At 45.1% G+C, this 20,674-nt stretch overlaps 1 protein-coding gene across 1 annotated transcript; it reads right to left on the bottom strand.

Annotated features, from left to right (window-relative positions):
- Positions 1 to 14,127: 14,127 nt before the first annotated feature.
- LOC109918205 (cyclin-dependent kinase inhibitor 1B-like) lies at positions 14,128 to 20,487 on the bottom strand. Its single transcript, XM_048617570.1, has 3 exons — positions 19,654 to 20,487; positions 18,801 to 18,913; positions 14,128 to 14,711 (listed from the first exon to the last, which is right to left on the bottom strand). The coding sequence occupies exons 1-2, from the start codon at positions 20,066 to 20,068 to the stop codon at positions 18,831 to 18,833; spliced, it is 498 nt and encodes a 165-aa protein (XP_048473527.1). The 5' UTR covers positions 20,069 to 20,487; the 3' UTR covers positions 14,128 to 14,711; positions 18,801 to 18,830.
- Positions 20,488 to 20,674: the final 187 nt, after the last annotated feature.

Here is a 20,674-nt window from a genome sequence, read left to right as displayed (position 1 = left end):
TGAGTTACTGTTGTGTTTGGCCACACAAGTAGATAGACTGGTAAAGAAGGCATCTGGATGGGTATATGAATAGAAAGGGTTTGGAGGGATATGGGCCAAATGCTTGCCTTTATTGGTCAGGCAATTGAGTACAAGAGTCAGGATGTCAGCTTCATAAGACTTTGGTTAGGCCACATTGAAGAGTATCGCATTCAGGCTGTTCGCCATGTTACAGGAAGGATGTGGAGGCTTTGGAGAGCGTGCAGAAGAAGTTTAGCAAGATGCTGCCTGGAGTAGAGGGACGAGCTATCACAAGAGGCTAGAAAAACTCGGGTTGTTTTCTCTGGAGCGGCAGAGGCTGAGGGAAGACTTGATAGGAGCTTATAAAATTATGAGATCATTGGTAGGGTTGATGGTCAGAATTTTCTTCCCAGAGTCGAAATGTCTAAAACTAGGGGGCAAGCATTTACGGTGAGAAGGGTAAAGTTCAAAGGAGACGTGAGGGCAAGTCGTTTTACACAAAGAGTGGTAAGTGTCTGGAACATGCTACTGGGGTGGTGGTGGAGGCAGATACAACAGGGGTATTAAGGGGCATTTAGATGAGCACATGAATATGAAAGGGATGGAGGGGTATGGACCAAGGGCAGGCAGAAGGGATTCGTTTAATTTGCCATCAAGTGTGGCACAACATCATGGGCCGAAGGGCCTGTTCCTGTGCTATACTGTTCTATGCTACACTTGGAAGAGCAGTTGAACTGGATTTGCATGGCACATTGCAAAACTTTCCAAAATCCTTCACAGCAATGTTATGAAAGTTGATGCTGTTACGAATGGAACTATAGGGTCAGGTGTGGGAGGTTTTAAGGAGCAATGTGAAGGAAGAGAGTGACTTAAAGAGGCAGAAATTTTAAGGGGGGGTTTTCCACAAATTGTGGCCCCCCACAGGGGCTGAAGGCATGGCCACCAGCGATACAGAGACGATGGAGCGCAGAGTGATGGGGGTGCTGGAGAAGAGATGGAGGGAGATTACAAATAGGCTGACGGTGGAGGGAGAATACAATATTTACATTGAGGTTTTAGCAGACCGGGAGCCGAGTTAGTGACTGAGTGTGGAGGCGAGAGGCAGCATTTTGGAAGAGTTGCGGATCAGCAACTTCCCTCAGAAGCAACCCGGAGACCAAGTGTTGGAGGGTATCCTGTGTTTTTTTATTGTATTGCAGAGAGAAAGGGAAGGCCCCACAAAGGCCTCAGAGGTTAGACAGCCATCTGTGCAACAAAGAGTGAATACTAACAGGCAGCACGGAACATCTTAGAGCGTCTAAAGGAATGACAGCGAAAAGGTTTGGAGGGTGGGGAACATGGTATCTTGTTTAGTTCAATCCCTTTCTGCTTCAATAGAGCTTATTCTTTGACTCTTTTGTCTCCCCTGTGTGCTTGGTCACTTGGAGGAATCCATGATAAATAGATACAGCTCCGAAATCATTATTGCCCGGCTGTGCCTTTGTCCAGAGTGAGCTTCTCCTGCTGCATATCGTCTCTGTCTCCCTTTCTTCGTTGTGGCAGCCACTCTTGGCCTACAAGGACAGGCTTCAACGCGACACTAAACCCTTTCTGAGAAGCAATGAACAAGGGAAGTTGGAGGGTAGCACAACGCTGGCATTGGGCAGACGGGTTGCTTTGGAGTTTTCTGAGGGTTTGGAACTGTGAGCTGGAATGGCACTGCCCACTCTTGTTATTTTCAGCTGCCCTATCCTGCTTCTATTTGTTAATTGAGCCCTATTTCTGGGCCTGGCCTCAGGGAGAAATGGGTTGGGGAGGGTATGAGTGGGGGAGGCGACAGGAGTGCGACAGGATTGTTAACGACAATCATTTGGGGCAATGCGAGCAAACCTGGCCTTGTTTTTTTTTAATGCATTTATGGGATGAGGGAATCACTGTCCAGGCTTGCATTTACTGCCTATCTCTAACTGCCCAGAGGACAACTCAGAGTCAACCACATTGCTGTGGGTCTGGAGTTATATAGAGTTTTACAGCACGGAAACAGACCCTTCAATCCAATTCATCCATACCAACCAGATATCCTAAATTAATCTCGTCCCATTTGCCAGCATTTGGCCCATACCCCTCTAAACCCTTCCTATTCATGTACCATCCAGATGTCTTTTAAATGTTGCAACTGTACCAGCCTCCACCACTTCCTCTGGCAACTCATTCGATACACGCACTACTCTCTGTGTAAAAAAGTTGCGCCTTAAGTCCCGTTTAAATCTTTCCCCTCTCACCTTAAACCTACATCCTCTAGTTTTGAGGAAAAGACTTTGCCTACTCACCTTATCTATTCCCCTCATCATTTTATAAACATCTAGAAGGTCACTCCTCAGCCTCTGATGCTCCAGGGAAAATAGCCCCAGTCTCTTCGGCCTCTCCCTATAGTTCAAACCCTCCTATGCAGGTCAAACCAGGCAAGGATGGCAGATTTCCTTCCCTAAAGGACATTAGTGCACCAGCTGGGTTTTTCCTGACAACTGGCCAATGGTTTCATGGTCATCATTAGACTTCTAATTCCAGATTTTTATTGAATTCAAATTCCACCATCTGCCATGGCAGGATTCAAACCGAGGTCCCCAGAACATTACCTGGGTCTCCAGATTAATAGTCTAGCGATAATACCACTCGGCCATCACCTACCCAAACTTGTAATGTGCTCCAATGACCTCAACGTCACATCTGGGAATGTGATCGTATGCAGTAAAGCAAATAGCTCATCTCCAGCAGCTTGAAATATTTATTTGGGAGATGCCTATCCATTCTGTTCTCTCACTCAACCTTTCTCTGCTTGTTTAATCACCGTCTCTTGCTTTTGCTCCCATAGTCTCCCCTACCCACACTAACTCACATTCTCAAAGCTCTTCTTGCTCATTCATTCTACTTCCCCTCTGTCCTTTTGGGCTGGCTCTCAACTTTTCCCTCCCTTTTACCATCCGTGACTCTCTCCATCTCTCCACTTTTGCTCTCTCCTTATCTCTCCCTGCCCTTCAGAGTCACAGGGATGAGTCGTGCCTGATATCATAGTTTCAAATAGAAGGCTCAAGCCTCGTGCCTTCAGGAAACCTGTAAAGACGGGCCCTGAGTTACTTTTCAATGCGGTTTCCCAGACAGAGAAATTAAAAGTCGAGGGATCACAGGGGGTGGTGAGGCAGCTTCTGTCCTAACGGCGTGTTACAAAACACACTGTTTAAGGCCCAGAGTTAGTCTGCCCAACAGAACACGATTCATCGGTTAAAAGAGGAAACCAAACTTAAGACTAATTCTGAAAACAAAAGCCTATGAAACCACAGGTTCACCAAATAGGAAGATTTACAAATTGTCGGTTTAGGAACAAGAACTGTTAGGAAGGATAGAGATAAATGCGAGGTGTTGCATTTTGGTAAAGCAAATCAGAGCAGGACTTGCACAAATAATGGGACGGTCCTGGGGAGTGTTGCCGAACAAAGAGACCTTGGGGTGCAGTTTCATAGTTCCGTAAAAATGGAGTCGCAGGTAGACAAGGTGGTGACGAAGGCATTTGGCAATATTTGTCTTTATTACTGGTCAGTGCATTGAGTATAGGAGTTGGGAGGTCATGTTATAGCTGTACAGGACATTGGTTAGGCCACTTTTGGATTACTGCATTCAATTCTGGTTTCCCTGCTATAGGAAAGATGTTGTTAAACTGGAAAGGATTCAGAAAAGATTTACAAGGATGTTGCTGGGGTTGGAGGGTTTGAGCTACAGGGGTAAGCTGAATAGGCTGAGGCTATTTTCCCTGGAACATCAGAGGTTGAGGGGTGACCTTATAGAGGTTTATAAAATCATGAGGAGCATGGATAGGATGAATAGACAAGGTCTTTTTCCTAGGGTAGGGGAGTCCAAAACTAGAGGGCATATGTTTAAAATGAGAGAGGAAAGATTTAAAAGGGATCTAAGTGGCAACTTTTTCATGCAGATGGTGGTGCATGTATGTAATGAGCTGCCAGAGGAAGAGGTGGAGGCTGGTACAATTATAACATTTAAAAGACATCTGGATGGGTACATGAATAGGAAGGATTTAGAGGGATATGGGCCTAATGTTGGCAAATGGGACTAGATTAATTTAGGATATCTGGTCGGCATGGACAAGTTGGGCTGAAGGATCTGTTTCTGTGTTCTACAATTCTATGGCGCTATGGCACTATGATACAGATAGATGGATGGATAGATATAAAAAAAGAAAGAAAAAAGGGTAAGTTGATGGAAAGATAGAGATGGACAGATAGCAAGAATGAAAGAAAGGTAAAAGCAAGACAAGTAGCTAGAAAGGAAATTTGATTGATAGATAGAAATAAAGGTAAATAGGCAGCTAGATAAATAGTCAATTCAGTAATTTAATGATAGATATATGGTGGTAAATACCTATGTTTATAGATTTTTACTGATAAAGACTTTAGCAGAGAAACCTGGAGAAATCGGGAGAGAAGGAGTTGGGTGATATTTAAATATAAAAGCTAATGGATAGTGATTAGTGCAGCATGGGCAAATGACTAGCTCTGTCTTTCTCCCATTCCACCCCATTGTCTGCAGCTTTCTTTATTGCCCTGTTCTCTCCTCTGCCATCGCTTTGTGTTCTCTCCAAAGAAACATCATCCACCACCACCCCCCTAACCCCCGCGGCACCGAGCCTGCTATTAGGGTCCGTGTCATTGATCAGGGCTAATCTCAGGCAGACTAATTCATTTACAAACTCCCTCATTTCCAAATGAAAGCCCTGGCACACTCTCTGCCACTAACTCTCGCTCGGTTATTCTCCGACCTCGAAGACTGAGGGTGACTGAGCAGAGAAACCTTACCCATCAGCTGCAGCCTCTTGAAGCTGCTAATCCTCCTGCTGTCTGCACCATCCACGCATGCCCCCATCTCCCTCATTGCAAGTCGCTGTTTTACTTCCACTGGGAGCAGGTGGAAAGAGGTTTCTCCTTCCCCCACAATTCCATCTTCAGTCTCTGTGTACCCCCCCTCCCCTCCACTCCAACCTCACCCCACCCTCATACAGCTCCCACTTCAACAATGCCTTCATGGTGCTTAATGGGATAGAAATGAAGTGCCCTACTGTGCACATTCTCCAGACACACTTCTGGTCCCTCTTTGTGTTGTTAAGGTGTGAGGACAGAGATTCTGATTACTTTATGTCATTCTGTGAGCTGCTTTAGATTCAACCAGAGATAGATCCGTCTCAGTGCTGACTGTCTCCCCCACATCAGTCTCTCTCTCTCTCCCCTTCTCTCCTTATCAGGGTTCAGGTTTAGGCACTAATTCTAGGTCCAGACTGAGGGACATGTTCTGAGGGAACGCCCCCAAAGAGAGAGAGGCCCCATCTCTTCACTGAGATGTTAAACCCTCAGGTCAGTGTAAGAGAGCCCCTGGTTTTATTTTGAAGAAGAATCCGGGGGTGTCCTGCCCAGTAGCCTGGCTAATGTTTGCCCCTCAGCCAAAACAGAACGGATTATCCCGTTATTCCATGTGATTTATTATCATCACATGTACCTCGGTACAGTGAAAAGTTTTGTTTTGCGAGCAGTACGGGCAGATCATACCATACAAGGTGCATTAGGGTGATAGAACAGAGCAAGGAAAACAATGTTACGGCTGCAGAGCAGTTGCACAAAGAGCGAAATTAACATTAAACGTAAGATTTGAGGGGTCCATGCAGAAGTCTAATAACAGCGAGTAAGAAGCTGTTCTCGAATCTGTTGGTATGTGTGTTTAAGTTTTTGTACCCTCAGTTTGTGTGATCTTGCTGTGCACCAATTGGCCATTGTGTTGCCCACATGACAGCAGTGATTGGGCTCCAAGAGTACTTTGCTACCTGTAAAATGCCTTCCTTGTCCTGAGGTGGTGGAAGGTGCTATATAAATGACAGATGTTGAGACCATTTTGGGTTTCTTTTCCTCAAGGCCTATCCCGTCTACATTATCCATCTTCCATCAAACTGGAGGCCTCGGCCATCAACGAAATAACTTGCATAAAGGACAGTATAAAATTTATGGAAGGGCTGGGGCGAGAAGATGATTTTTAGGAAGTATTTTGATGGAGAGTGAAAGGACGCAGGTTTTCCACCCTAAACATAGATCCATATTGGTTCAGCCACACCTTAACTTTAAACTTCTCATCCTTGTTTTCAAATCCCTTTATGACTTTGCCTCTTTCCCTCCTCTAGAGCCTCCTCCTGCCCTACAATAATGCCTCAAGTCTCCCAATATCTCCAATTCCTTCCTTTTGCTCAGCGTTGATTTTTGGCATATGTATCTTCAGTCACCTGGGCCCTAAGTTCTGGAGTTCCCTCCCTAAACTTCTCTGCCTCTCTCCCCTCTGCTCCTTAAATCCACTCCTTCGAAATCACCCCATCAACCCGTCTAACTTGTCCCCGTGTGGTGTGGTGTCAATGTTGTTGGATTATGTTACTTGGATGAGCCCTGGCATGTAATGCTGAGAAATAGGCGCTTTATAAATGCAAGTCATTGTTGGTGAAGGAGTTTTAGAGGAGTTTGGGGGCAGTTGGAGACTTAGTCACCAGGGAGGTGGGGGGAGGTGGTTGGGGTGGGGGTGTGATGGAGGGTCATGAACAGAGATGGGAGATGCAAAGATTATGAAAGACAGGAAAGGAAATGGGGATGCAGGGATGGTCACAGAGGATAATGAAGAGGAGGTAAACAAGGATGCTGATGGGAAAAGGAGCAAGGGAGGAGAAGTGGCTGGAGGGGCAACAGTCCTTTACTGAAATGACAAAGAAACAAATGTATTTTGGATGAACATTTTTCGAAAGGGGAGCCTGCCATCGATGATGTTAATGAAATTAACTGAGATGATAAATGTTTCATTGAGAATTTTAGTCTTCTGTATCGGTGAATTTGTTTTAAAATTCACTTATGGACAGTGGGCATTGCTGACTGGGCACAGCATGTATTGCCCATCCCTAATTGCCACTTGAGAAGTTGATGCTGAGCTGCCACCTTGAGCTGCTACAAGGGGAGGTGATGGCCTAGTGGTATTATCACTGTTAATCCAGAGACCCAGGGGAAATGTTCTGGGGACCTGGGTTCAAATCCTGCCATGGCAGATTTGATAAAAATCTGGAATTAAGAGTCTAACGGTGACCATGAATTGACTGGTGGGGAAAATCCCATCTGTTTCACTGGTATTCATTAGTAGGGGAGGTAATGGCCTAGTGGTATTATCACTGGACTGTTAATCCAGAGACTCAGGTAATGTTCTGGGGACCCGGGTTCAATAAATATCTGGAATTAAGAGTCTAATGATGACCATGAATCCATTGTGGATTGTTGGGGAAAAACCCCATCTGGTTCACTAATGGCCTTTAGGGAAGGAAACTGCCATCCTTACCTAATAAGAACTGTGGATGCTGTAAATTAGGAACAAAAACAGAAGTTGCTGGAAAAGCTCAGCAGGTCTGGCAGCATCTGTAAAGGAATAAACAGAGTTAATGTTTCGGGTCTGGTGCTGAAACGTTAACTCTGTTTTTACCTTCACAGATGCTGCCAGACCTGCTGAGCTTTTCCAGCAACTTTGTTTTTGTGCCATCCTTACCTGGTCTGACCCACATGTGACTCCAGACCCACAGCAATGTGGTTGACTGTAAACTGATGTCTGGCCAATTAGAGATGGGCAATAAATGCCTAGCCAGTGATGCCCTCATCCCATGAATGAATTGCTTAAAAAGTTCTTGTGGAGTAGGTGCAGACATAGTGCTGGGCAGATTGGAGCTGTTTTACCTAGCATGGTGATAATACTAGCCTAATGATGCACTAATGCTCTAAAGACATAGGGTCAAATCCCAACGCAGCAGTTTAAATTCAATTAAGAAATCTGAAATAAATTGCTGATCTCAATAATAGTGACTATGTATCAATGGGATTGCAGTGAAGTCTGTCCTCATTAACGAAAGGGGACGAAATCTCCCATCCTAACACTGCCTGCCATATACGTGACTCCAGCCCTACATCAAAGTTGACTCTTAACCACCCCTCTGCAAAAGGCTCAACTGCAAAGGCAGACAATGAATGCACCCACCCCCACCACCTGCAATGCTTAGAATTGATATAAACATTCAGCCACCTAAAAGGGCAGGTAGGGCGAAGATTTCAACTTGAAAGGCAGCACCTCTGGGAGTGCGGCACTCCCCTGGCGTTACGCTGAGGGTAATCCCACTTTCTGTATTATGCCCACGTTCCAGGAGCGGGATTCGAACCTGCAGCCTTCTGCCTCAAGCACAGTGTGTGCCAACAGGCTGCGGGAGAGGGAGGGGAGAGAGAGAGAGGGAGCTTAGTCGCAAGGAGATTCATATCTGTGTAAAGGGACAAAGCCCCCAGAAAAAGCGACAGCTTGCTTTTTGAGCCCTGTGTTGACCTCGCGTATTGAATGTTTGTCAACAGGTATTTCATGCTTGCAAGCAAACTAATTCCTGACAACACAAGAGGCATTAAGGTATTATAAATTGGGTGCCCCCGCTCTTTCAAGCAGAGAGCTGGAGTAGTTCAATCAGACTTGGCTGTAAGCCATCTGTCCATTTGCTTTCTAAATTAGCTGTATAGATTGGGCCATACTTGAGTGATTCCATTCTCAGTATAAGAGCTTTCTAGACCATTCAGGAGATGACAAGCCAGCAACAGTTGATAATGAAAGACTTTACCCATCTGTCCTGGTTTCCTGGGGAGGGGGGAGGGTGAAGGGGAGGCCTGGGGACCAAGAGAGCAACCATCACCTGATCGGCTTTTCTCAAAGTTGTAGAGCCGCCCAGGCCTTCAGCCCCACCGTTGCCAGGGTTACCGTGAATCCCAATTCGGAGTAAACACTCGGAACGCCTTCAAGAGACACTCAGATTTCGAAAATAGGCCGTGAATCTTCAAGGCCAGCTCCTCGCAAGAGCGGATATTCCTCACCGCTCGAGGGACTGCGTAGGCAGAGTGACTTTTTTAGGCGGGGGGTATTGAATGTTCTCACGGAGGCAAAAGATGTCACCATTTTGTACAATGAGCTCCCACAAACAGGGGAAAGGAAAGATGAATCAGGATTGTACATATTTCTGGTTAAGCATGTTAACTTCATCAGTCACATTACCTCCAACATTAGGTCAGAAGTGTGATTCTTGTGGTGCAGTGGTAGTGGTCCCAGCTCTGAGCTAGGAGGCCTAGGTTCAAGTCCCACCTTGCTCCTTATCATAGAATCACTACATTGTGGAAACACGCCCTTTGGCCCAACAAATCCACACCATCCCACCCTAACCCACACATCCCTGGACACTATGGGCAATTTGGCACGGTCAATCCACCTAGCCTGCACATCTTTGGATTGTGGGAAGGAAACCCACGCAGACACAGGGAGAATGTGCAAACTCCACACAGACAGTGACCCGAAGCTGGAATCAAACCCGCGTCCCTGGTACTGTGAGGCAGCAGTGCTAGCCCCTGAGCCACTGTGCTATGTGTCGTAACATCTCAGAAAGTATCTCCAAGTTCAACGGGCAATAAAGAGAGAAACCTGGACCTTTAATTCAAAGAAAATGGAGTATAAAAATAGAGAAGTCTTGTTAAAATTGTACACGGCACGAGTCAGACCACACCTGGAATATTGTGAACAGTTTTGAGACCCTTATCTAAGATAAACTGGCATTGGAAGCAGTTCAGAGATGGTTCAATAGATTGATACCAGGTACGGAGGGAGTAGAGTTATGAGTTATATCTTAAGAGGAAATGTTGTGTAGGCTGGGCCTGTACTCATTGGAATTTAGAAAAACGAGATGTGGCCTTATTGAAACATACAAGATTCTTAGGGGACTTGATAGGGTAGATGCAGAGAGGTTGCTTCCCCTTGTGGGAGAGTCTAGGGCTAGAGGGCATCATCTTAGAATAAAAGACAGAGATCAGGAGGTATTTTATCTCTCCGAGGGTTTTGAATCAGTGGAATTCTTGACAGCAGAGTGCTTTCGAGGCTAGGTCATTAACTTTGTTCCAGACTGGGATGGACGGGTTTTTAATCAGGAAGTGGGAGGGGAGGTTGCTGGGTGTGAATCAAGGGTTATGGGGAAAAAGCAGGAAAGTGGAGTCGAGAGTTATCAGATCAGCCATGATCTCATTGATTGACCTGCAATCTGGATGGGCTGAATGGCCTTTTTATGTCTTACGGCCCTAATTGCAGACATTTGTTAACCATTGCAGGGTGTTCAGTACCAATCACCACTTTCCAGATGCTGAAGCAGAGCCAGCCTCTGTGTAACTTGGGCGATACATGGTAAATAACGTTTCACAAGTGTCAGCCAATGATCATGTCCAACACAAAACCGAATCCCCATGACATTCAATGGCATTGTTTCAATCTCCAAGATCAAAATATTGGATGTTAAAACCGAATTGGAAAGGCCACATCAATTTTCCTGAAGAAGGGTCCCGACCTGAAACGTCAGCTTTCCTGCTCCTATGATGCTGCCTGGCCTGCTGTGTTCCTCCATCTCCACACTGTGTTATCTTAGCCATGTGGCTACAGGAGCGGGTTGGAGGTTAGGAATCCTGCAGCAAGTAACTCATCTCCTGATTCCCCTCTGTCTGTCCACCATCAACAAAACAACAACAGGCATTAGTCAGGAGTGTGATGGAATATTCGCCACTTGCCTGGATGAGTGCAGCTCTGAACAACACTCAAGAAGCTCGACACCATCCAGGACAAAGCAGCCTGTTTGATTGGCATCACATCCACCAACTTCAACATTCACTCCCTCCACCATGGATACAGAGTGGCAGCAGTGTGTACCATCTACCAAACACACTTAACAGCAAAATCCAAACCTGCAAACTCAATCTCTTAGAAGTACAAGGGCAGCAGATACATGGGAACACCAACCCTAGCACATACCCCTCTAAGCCACTCCCTGCCCTGACTTGGAAATATATTGCCATTCCTTCACTGTCCTCGGTCAAAGTCCTAGAACTCCCTTCCCAACAGGACTGAGAGTATCCCTACAACACTTTAATGCAGCAGTTGACCACTTTCTCAAGGGGCAAATTGGAATGGCAGCACATGTGACCTGGATAGCAACACATTCATAAATAAATTAGCAACTAAGAATCTTTCAAATTTTAGCTGCGGTTCAGTGGGTAGCAGTCTTTAAATTAGAAAATTATTGTTTAAAATCCCATTCCCAAGGCTTCAGCATAAAAATCAAAGCACAGTGGCCTAGTGGTCCAGTGGTTAGCACTACTGCCTCACAGTGCCAGGGACCCAGGTTCGAATCCACCCACAGGTGGAGTTTGCATGTTTTTTTTTCCGTGTGTGTGCATGGGCTTTCCTCCGGGTGCTCCAGTTTCCTCCCACAGTCCAAAGATGTGCAGGTTTGGCCATGCTAAATTGTCCCATAGTGTCCAGGGTGGGTTGATTAGCCATGGGATATGTAGGGTTACCGAGAAGGGGTAAGGAGTGGTTCTGGGTGGGATGTTCTTCAGGTGGTCAGCGTGGACTTGATGGGCTGAATGGCCTGCTTCCACACTGTAGGGATCTATGAAGGCTCACATTCCAGTGCAGTGCTGCAATTGATAAAGTCAAAAATCACACGACACCAGACTATAATCCAACACGTTTATTTGAAATGACAAGCTTTCGGAGTGCAGCCCCTTCGTCAGGTGCAGTGAGAGGGGAACACACAAACACACACCGTTTATAGGAGGAAAGATCAAAGGATCATACAACTGGTGTGAGTGAACTGAGTTCTTAAGAAGGATGACTCGACCCAAAATATTAACTCTGACTTGTCTCCAGATGCTGCCAGACTTGCTGAGTTTCTCCAGCAGTTTCTGTTTTTGTCCCCAGAACATAACCTGGGTCTCTGGATTAACAGTCCAATGATAATACCACTCGGCCAACATCTCCCCATGGATATAACAGTGTCGTACTGAACCAAGCAGGACAAAAAGCTCACATTCAATCCTTCGTGGATTAACGCAATATCTGGCCTTTACTGTGCATTTAGTGCGGAGCCCCCGAACTGAGAATAAGTGGGGTCAATGAGGTTGAAAACAGAATATTTTGACTCGTCAATACAGTGTGGAGCTGGAGGAACACTGCAGGTCAGGCAGCATCAGAGGAGCAGGAATGTCGACATTTCGAGTTTACACCCTTCATGAGGAGGGTCCTGATGAAGGGTGTAAACCTGAAACATCAGCTTTCCTGCTCCTCTGACCTGCTGTGTTCCTCCGGCTCCACACTGTGTTGACACTGACTCCAGTATCTGCAGTTCTTGCTATCTCCTAGTCGCATTTTGAGGATTTCAACATTCCTGTTACCTATGACACTGGACAGGAGGGCTTGCATTTTTAAATAGCTGGGATTTAAAGAACAGGACTCGAGCAGTGTCAAGTTCCAATAGCTGCAGAACTCAGGCTAGGGCTCCTGGAAGGCATGTGAAGCCATTTAGCCCATCCTGCCTGTGCTCTTCTCTGCAAGGGTCAATCACCTATCTCCTCATTACCCACTCTTTCCTGATAAAGCCACTAAGATTTTCCCCAATTATTCCATTCAATTTTGAAAACCACAAATCTGATCCTACCACACTCAATTCTGAACCCTAACCATTCACTGTATAATAAGAGATAGTAGGAACTGCAGATGCTGGAGAATCCGAGACAACAAGGTGCAGGGCTGGATGAACACAGCAGGCCAAGCAGCATCATAGGAGCAGGAAGGCTGATGTTTCGGGCCTAGACCCTTCATCAGAAAAGGTCTTTCCTAACTGGGCTGTCGATCGTTTGCTATTGAACATAAATCAGCATCCAGCCAGGAGGCCTGGGTTCAAGTCCCACCTACTCCAGAGGTGTGTAATAACGTCACTGAACAGGTTGATTAGAAAATATAAATCAGTGTCCTCAACCTTCCCTTTTCCAAGGAGGACAGCCCCAGCTTCACAAATTGATCTACACGACTCAAGTTTCTTAATCCTGCAACTACTCTCGCAAATCTTTTCTGCACCTGCTCCAATACCATCCAATTCTCATTGGGAAGGAGAGGGAAGTCGTACAAAAGGAAAAAGGACGCACGCAGACAAAACTGTGTACCAAGTTCAAAAGAATGTAATTGCTTTATTTGAAGTACCAATCCCATTGAGATGGTAACTGCTAAAAACGTTCTGTACAAGGCTGAGTGTTCTATTGTCCTGTGAATTCACATGCAAATAAAAAAAATTGAATTATACACAATGTCTTCATTCTGCAACGTCAGTTACAATAGTGTTTAAATGAACTGTATGCAATTTTACACATTATATAATTTATAGAGCTTTCTCCCCCCCTTTATTTTACAGGATTTTACAAAGATCTCTGTTGCTGAACTTTTAACATTTTGCAGAATTCTGGTGGTTTAAAAGTGGTATCTTTTGGTAACATCGTAGGGTTCCATTTTATTTTCAGGCACATATTTTACAAGATTTGGTCGTCTTTGGGTCAAGTCCCAAGTGGAAATTTAAAGGGCTTTTTGCAGTCACAGGGGTGGTCACTACCAGCCAGATCAGCCATCCAGTTATCACAATAGCAATGACGAGATGCAACTTAGCACCAAACGCAGAGATTCAACCTCTCAAACCAATCTGTAAGCTGCCTGTGTGGGCCAAAGCTAAGGGCTGTGCTCAGTCCACCACTTCCCACTGTCCCCCCCAGATGCTCCGCTTATCACAGTTTCTGTATGACTCCACACTGATGCAAAGCTTCACATATTTCAGGTACTCCCAGAGAGTTTTATATTAGTTGTGGAACCTCTTGCATGTTTGGATAATACCTGGAGAAGTGGCAGACAGAAATGTTCATTTCGAGCATTCTAGCACATGCTCATCATGGTCTACCATGCCATACTGTAGCAATCACTCCCTCTGTAGCAGTATAATGTATCATAGCGATCACAAGCTATGTACCATTGTTTCTAGTTTGTTAAAAAGTCAGAAGTCACAGCGACACCAGGGTTATAGTCCCAACAGGTTTATTTGAAAACACAAGCTTTCGGAGCACTGCTCCTTGGTCAGGTAATGACTTCACCAGACGAAGGAGCAGTGCTCCGAAAGCTTGTGTTTTCAGATAAACCTGTTGGGACTATAACCTGGTGTCGCTGTGACTTCTGACTTTGTCCACCCCAGTCCAACACCAACACCTCCACATCATGACCAGTTAGTAAGTACAGTGGCAGTTCAATCAGGTACATCGCTAGGGTGATGCTGCATCAATGCTACATCTGATTCCTTGTTGCAGCATTCACATCAATCACCTTGAAGTACATGTCACCAGGTGTGTCGCTGTAGCTTTCCCTTGACTCAAGTTGAGGCAGCCAAGCCGATTTTCTCGCTCCCAGCCAAATAAAGCCAACAGTTTTAGCTATCAATAGTCCTCAGAGTGTTCGATGTGGATAATGTCTTGGGTTTTAGTTTCTTGTGCTTTGTGGTGAGAAGTGTCAGTGAATTGTTGTATCGTTTTGAGTGTGCAGAGTGTGTCCTGGAAGGTCCTTCACACAAGGATATCACAGGCGAACTGACAGTGCTTCAGGTTTCAGGAACACAGAATCTACATCGAATCCCAATGCAGATGTTTGGAAGTGGTCTTGCGCTCTTGGGAATCTCCCATTCAGGCTTTTATCACATTCAGGATCTGATTAACTTTACCCAAAGCAAACAGTATCTGAAAGATATAAATGAAACAACATTATTTACAACTTGAATGTTGGTTGTCCTTGTGCCTAGCTTGCACACACACTGAGGAGAAACATCACTTGAGTCAACACACCTTGACACTGAGTCTCATCTTTGCCTCAAATCTTTCCATGATGTGGAGGTGCCAATGGTGAACTGAGGTGGACAAATTCAGAAATCACACGACACCAGGTTATAGTCCAACAGGTTTATTTGAAAGCACAGGCTTTCCTTGCGCTGCTCCTTGGTCAGGAGAAGGGTGAAATCCTTCCATGTACTGTCCACCTCCCATGACTCTGCAAGCCCCACCCCTGTTTCACTAAGCCCCTCCCCTGACCCTGGAAGTCCCTACCCTGACTGGTTAATCCCTGCCCCTTAACCTGCAAACCCCACCCCTGACTTTGCAAGCTGCTCCTGCACTGAAAGATTTCCTTGCTCCTCCAATTCTAACTTCCTGCTTGTCCCTGTTTTTTTTAACCTCACCATCAGTAGTAGCACATTCCTGCCCCGAGATCTGGATTTCCCCCCTAAACCCTATCCCTATTTGTCTCTACTCCTTTAAGACACTTCTTCAAATTCCCCAGCCTGGTTAGCAACAAATCCTGGCTGTAACAGATTTAAAAAATGAGAAATCATTTCACAACTTTCAATTTGTAGTTTGAGGGCATTTAGCCTAAAGTTCTGGACAATGGGAGAAAATCTGATCATGTGATCCCAATCAATTCTAGAGCTTTAAACGCCAGCCTTCCTAAAGAAAATGTCCAACCTTGCACCTCTGGTTCACTGTTGTTAATTTCTCATCCTTTCACCTGTTCCAATCAGACAGCAGGGAATTAAAGACAAGTGGCATTAGTGATCACCTCACTGAGTGGGTTGGGAATGATCCGGGTAGGAACCCAGTGAGGGACATCTGCAAAATTCAAATATTTTCTCAAATTTTCAAAAACCAAACCCAACGTGCATTTTGAACTCAAGATCCAGTTTTATCATGGCACTTGCATAAATGGACGCTTGTGATTTTAAATAAACCTGTTGGACTATAACCTGGTATCGTGTGATTTCTGACTTTGTCCACCCCAGTCCAACACCGGCACCTCCACATCATGGAAGGATTTGAAACAAAGATGAGCCTTGTACAAGAAGTGTATGGCACAGTGTCAAGGCATGTTGACTCGAGTGATATTTCTCCTTGGCGTGTTTGCAAGCTAGGCACAAGGACAACCAACGTTCAAGTTGTAAATGTTCCTTTTAATTTAAAGAAACCTCCCCTTCTTGATGGGAAGCGGAGGCCACTCACTGCATCCTCCTTTCCCACCCATACCTCACTCAAGCAGACATGTGAGAGTCTGGAAAGTTGACCGTCAATGTGCTATTCGACTGTGTGGGCCAAAACGTTGTCACGTTTTAACAACCCCCTGTCTACCCCCAGACAAACATAGTTAGGAAGGGATTGTTAGGAATAATTGCAGGATTTGAATTTCAGAGGGGGAAGGGTAAGGGTGAATCATGGATATGAGGTTAAAATCAGATCAGCCATTATTGAATGGCAGGGTAGGTTGGAAGGACTGACTGGCTTTCTCTTGTCCATTTGGGCAAGACTTCAAACTTCATGTGTATCCCACATGAAACATATGCTGGCATGATCAGAGGCGGGGATTGGTGAAGAGATGACAGGAAAGTGACCAGCAGCAGAAACGGCAGCTGGTTCCTTTTCACGGTGGTCTATCTTATCCCATCTCAGGAATAGGAGCATCATTCACTGCTCTTAAAACAGGCCCAGCTGCCCTCATTTCAGAACAATTTGACTTTTGCAAGTTTTCTGAACAAAACAAGTTGCCAAACACATGTTTATGGAGATACCACAGAAGCCAATAAGGAAATATTTGACAATTCAAGATGTGACATAGCAATAATGTCACTGGATTAGTAATCCAGAGGCTACTGGCTCTGGGGATCTGAAACAAAACCAAAACAGAAAGTGCTGGAGAAACTCAGTAGGTCTGGCAACATCTGTGAAGATGGAACACAATTAACATTTCCAGTCCAGTGACCCATCTTCAGAATTTCAAATCCCATCATGGCTGCTGGTGGAATTGAATAAATAACATTGAAATATCATAAAGGATGGCACAAACCCTCAAATTAAAGCAAAATACTGGTGGACATTGGATTTCTGAAATGAAAGACTGGAGAAATTCAATAGGTCTGGCAACATTTGTGGAGGGAGAAACGGAGTTAATGTTTTGAGTCCAATATGACTCTTCATGAGATCCCTCTTCAGAATGTATGTAAAAACTCATCAGGTTCACTGGTGTCCTTTAGGGAGAAATGTCTGTCCCATGTGTGACTCCAGACCCACAGCAAATGCTTAACTTTTCAAGTGTCCTCTGAAATGACCTAACAAGTCACTCATTTCAAGGGAAAGTAGGGTTAGACAACAAATACTGGCCTTACCAATGACAGCCAACCTCCTGTAAGCGTAACAAGTGTCAACCACAAAACGACATTCACTGATCGAGAAATCAGTTCTGAGAAGGGGTCACTGGACCCAAAATGTTAGCTTCTCTTTCTCTCCACGGATGCTGCCAGACCTGCTGAACTTTTCCAGGAATTTCTATTTTTGTTTCTGCTTTACAGCATCTGCAGTTCTTTCGTTTTTCCCCCCAGATTAAGATCCGGCATTGACAGGGGTAAAAAACTCACACGGAGTTTGAAAATCAGGGGTAAAACGGGAGTTAAGAAAAAATTATAGGCAGCCCCTCAAGGCTGAGCACCTCAAACTCGATATTCCACTACAGTTGGGGTTCCTGAGAAAAGCCCTTCCCATTTCCCTGTCACTTTCAATTCCTTCACATTCCCCACTTCCCACATCCTCCCACCCCTTCCCGGGAATAGGCAGCTAATTCCTGCCCATTCTGGGTTGGAAGTTTGGAGGAGAGGGAGTAGGGGGTGATCACCTTGACACATGGTGAGGAATCCTAACCACAATCCAAGCAGGATGTCTGGGAGGGGAGGCCATTGTATATGTGTGTTGTTGGGGTGGGGGGCGGGGGGTTGCAATTGTAAAAGGGCAACCCAGAAACAGCCAGAATTGAACCTGCAAGGAGGGCCAAGTTACAACTTCTCCCCCAAATAAGCCAAAGGGGGTACTTCAAATTCAGCTTGTACATTTTGATAGAAATAACATGAGTTTGATTACCACTAATGCACAGTGGCAGCATTCAAAGTATTGGCTATCAGCTCATATCAGTTTGTGATCAGATTACCCAGGGCCATTGTCAATCATTTATACCTTTCAGACTCAATATCTGTTAGGAATTCAACCCTTTTCAAACTCATTAATGTGACCACCTATCTTTAGGCATAAAACTCGCCCACTGTTCTAATTTGACTTCATTCACTTAATTACTCGCTTTTGCTAAATTCTACATTATAAAAGATAGCTCACCACTGCAACACCAAACCCACAACTGCTAGCATCCAGAAGGACAAGGGCAGCTGATACATGGGAACACCACATCCCCCAAGTTCCCTTCCAAGTCACTCGCCATCCTGACTTGGAAATATTTCACCATTCCCTCAGTGTCACTGGGGCAAAATCCTGGAACTCCCTCTGTAGCAGCATTATGGGTGTAATGACACCCCAAGGAGGCAGTTCACCACCGCCTTCTCTGGGACAATTAGGGGTTGGTAATAAATATGTACCTACAACTCACGAATGCATAAAAAAAATCCAGGAATCAGAATAGTTGGATGGCATCTGGATGGGTGTATGAATAGGAAGGATTTACAGGGATATGGGCCAAATGCTAGCAAACGGTCAGATTGGGAAGTCTGGTCGGCATGGGCAAGTTGAACCAAAGGGTCTGCTTCCATGCTGTATAACTCTATGACTCTAAATTATTTTTATCATAAAATTTATTATTAGAAAGAATTGAATTTTGCAAACTTTACAGACATAGAGTCTAAAATAATTGATAATGGCCCAGTGTATTCCGATCACAAAATCATATATGAGCTGATAGAACTCCCCAGTACTTTGGATTTCCGAATCATGGGTTTAACATTTCAGACTGACCTCTTTCTCACTCACGGTCCTGGGTAATTTTTACCGGAACCTTTTCCGTGGAGTCGTCTCTCTAGGAGTCAGAGGCTTGGAACTGGCCATCCTCTTGCGTCTTGGGAAGAAATCTGCAGAAATTGAGGGAGAGATTTAACACGGCTGTGTGTGCACACATCAGAGCAACACTTGAATTTAGCAAGGGGCAGCTTTTGAAAAACAAGGTGTGGACTGGAACTTCAAAAACATTGTGATCTGGCGTCACATAATGTAGTAAAGCCGAATCCCCACCCCACAAAAAAAAACTTCCAACTCACTCATCAAAGCAAGTAGAGCCGAGCTGCCAAGTTTATTTTTTCCTTTTTTTCTGCCAAATTCGATTTTCGCCGCCACCCTAAACATCCCTCCCACCAAAAAAAAATCTACAAACTACAGATAAATTGGGCATTTTTTGGGTACATTCCAAGGTTTTTCAACATTAGATTCATAACAAATTTATAAGAAACAAACGTTACAGCCAAGACCGTCAGCACACAATGAAATGGACAACACAAGTCTACGTGTAAATGTAATCGGAAGATGTTTTGTAAATATCACAGAGCCACTTGTGAGATGTTATAGCTTTACGCTCTGTTTAAGTGAGTAGGCTACAGATTCGCACCGATTTTATTTGAAAGAACAAAACATTTTAGACTTGCATGCAACTTTCATTCCCCCTCCCCCCAGCCCACCCCACACTCAAATAGACAACTGACTATTTGACTGCCCCATAGCTTGTCTATTGCAGCCCAGGTTTATCCACTGAATTGTAAACAGACACCAGACCGACAACCCAGTCAAGTCTTTTAAAACTTGGGTTTTCCCAGTCTACCTGTGATGGGGGCTGTGCTCTCCCGCTTTCTGCTCCTAGTGCTGGCTTTCACCCCGATTTTATTGGGGCTCTTGTCGTTTTCCTTCGCCTGGCCACTGCTCTCCAGCTCCTGGGGAGTCTCTGTATCGCCTGCTGCTTCGGCGTTGGGGATAGAGACAGGGGAGTCCCAGTAGAAACTGGGAAGATCCCGGGAGTCGAAAGCTTCCCAGACGTAATTGCCAGCCAGGGGACTGTGGTTCTCGAAGTCGAAGTTCCACCTCTGGCAGTGGGAGTTCTTGATCTCTTTCAGTTGAGTTTTCATATCCTTCCTGAGCTCCTCATGGTCCAATTTACCAAATAAACTCCTGCACACCGCCTTGTTGAGGTGTCTGAGCTGCATTGTCCGTTCCGGGTCCTCGCTGGCCGAATGAGACATTGCAACAAACTCTTTCTCTGTCACACACACACAAACTAACACAGAGAAATAAACCCCTCTTCCCCCCTCAAAAAAAAAACAAATTTTAAATATTTGTTGCTCGGACAAAGAAAAGAATTAGTAACCGAAAAAAAACCAGAACTCTTCAAGGAGTGAGACAATAACTTTTCCAAAGTTTTTTTTTCAAGTGCACCAGCAGTTTGTATATTTCCCCTCTCCCATTCCAATAATCTTCCCTGTGTCTCTGGCACAGTCCCGAGTTAAGGCAGTTACTGCTCCCCACCAGTTCTGTACTTGTGCAAACTGAGAGCGCTGTCTTATTTATTCAGGAGTGAGTGAAAACCAGAGCGGCACTCTCATTAAAGAACAACCTCTGACCTTTACGCTTACGACCCTGTGTGTGTGTGTGTGTGTAAAACTGCTGCAGGGGCCGGCAGAGATACAAAGAGAAACGCGCACAGACACACACAGGGCGACACAGAGACAGACACAAGCACACTCGCACAGGGAAACAGAAAGAGACACACACACACAAACAAGAGAGAGGCACAGGCTGATAGAGAAACAGAGTGAGGCACGGGCTAATAAACAGAGACACGGAGAAAC

Source organism: Rhincodon typus, chromosome 37, assembly GCF_021869965.1.
Source record: "Rhincodon typus isolate 14 chromosome 37, sRhiTyp1.1, whole genome shotgun sequence".
Taxonomy (NCBI): Eukaryota; Metazoa; Chordata; class Chondrichthyes; order Orectolobiformes; family Rhincodontidae; genus Rhincodon; species Rhincodon typus.
This window is presented reverse-complemented; position numbering and strand designations above follow the sequence as displayed.

What these genes read in the sequence shown, in the direction of transcription:
- LOC109918205 (XM_048617570.1), bottom strand. Translation starts at nt 20,068, where the DNA reads ATGTCTCATTCGGCCAGCGAGGACCCGGAACGGACAATGCAGCTCAGA. An exon ending in GAGCACAGCCCCCATCACAG is followed by an intron (nt 18,914 to 19,653) that starts GTAGACTGGGAA and finishes CAATTTCTGCAG; the next exon opens with ATTTCTTCCCAAGACGCAAG.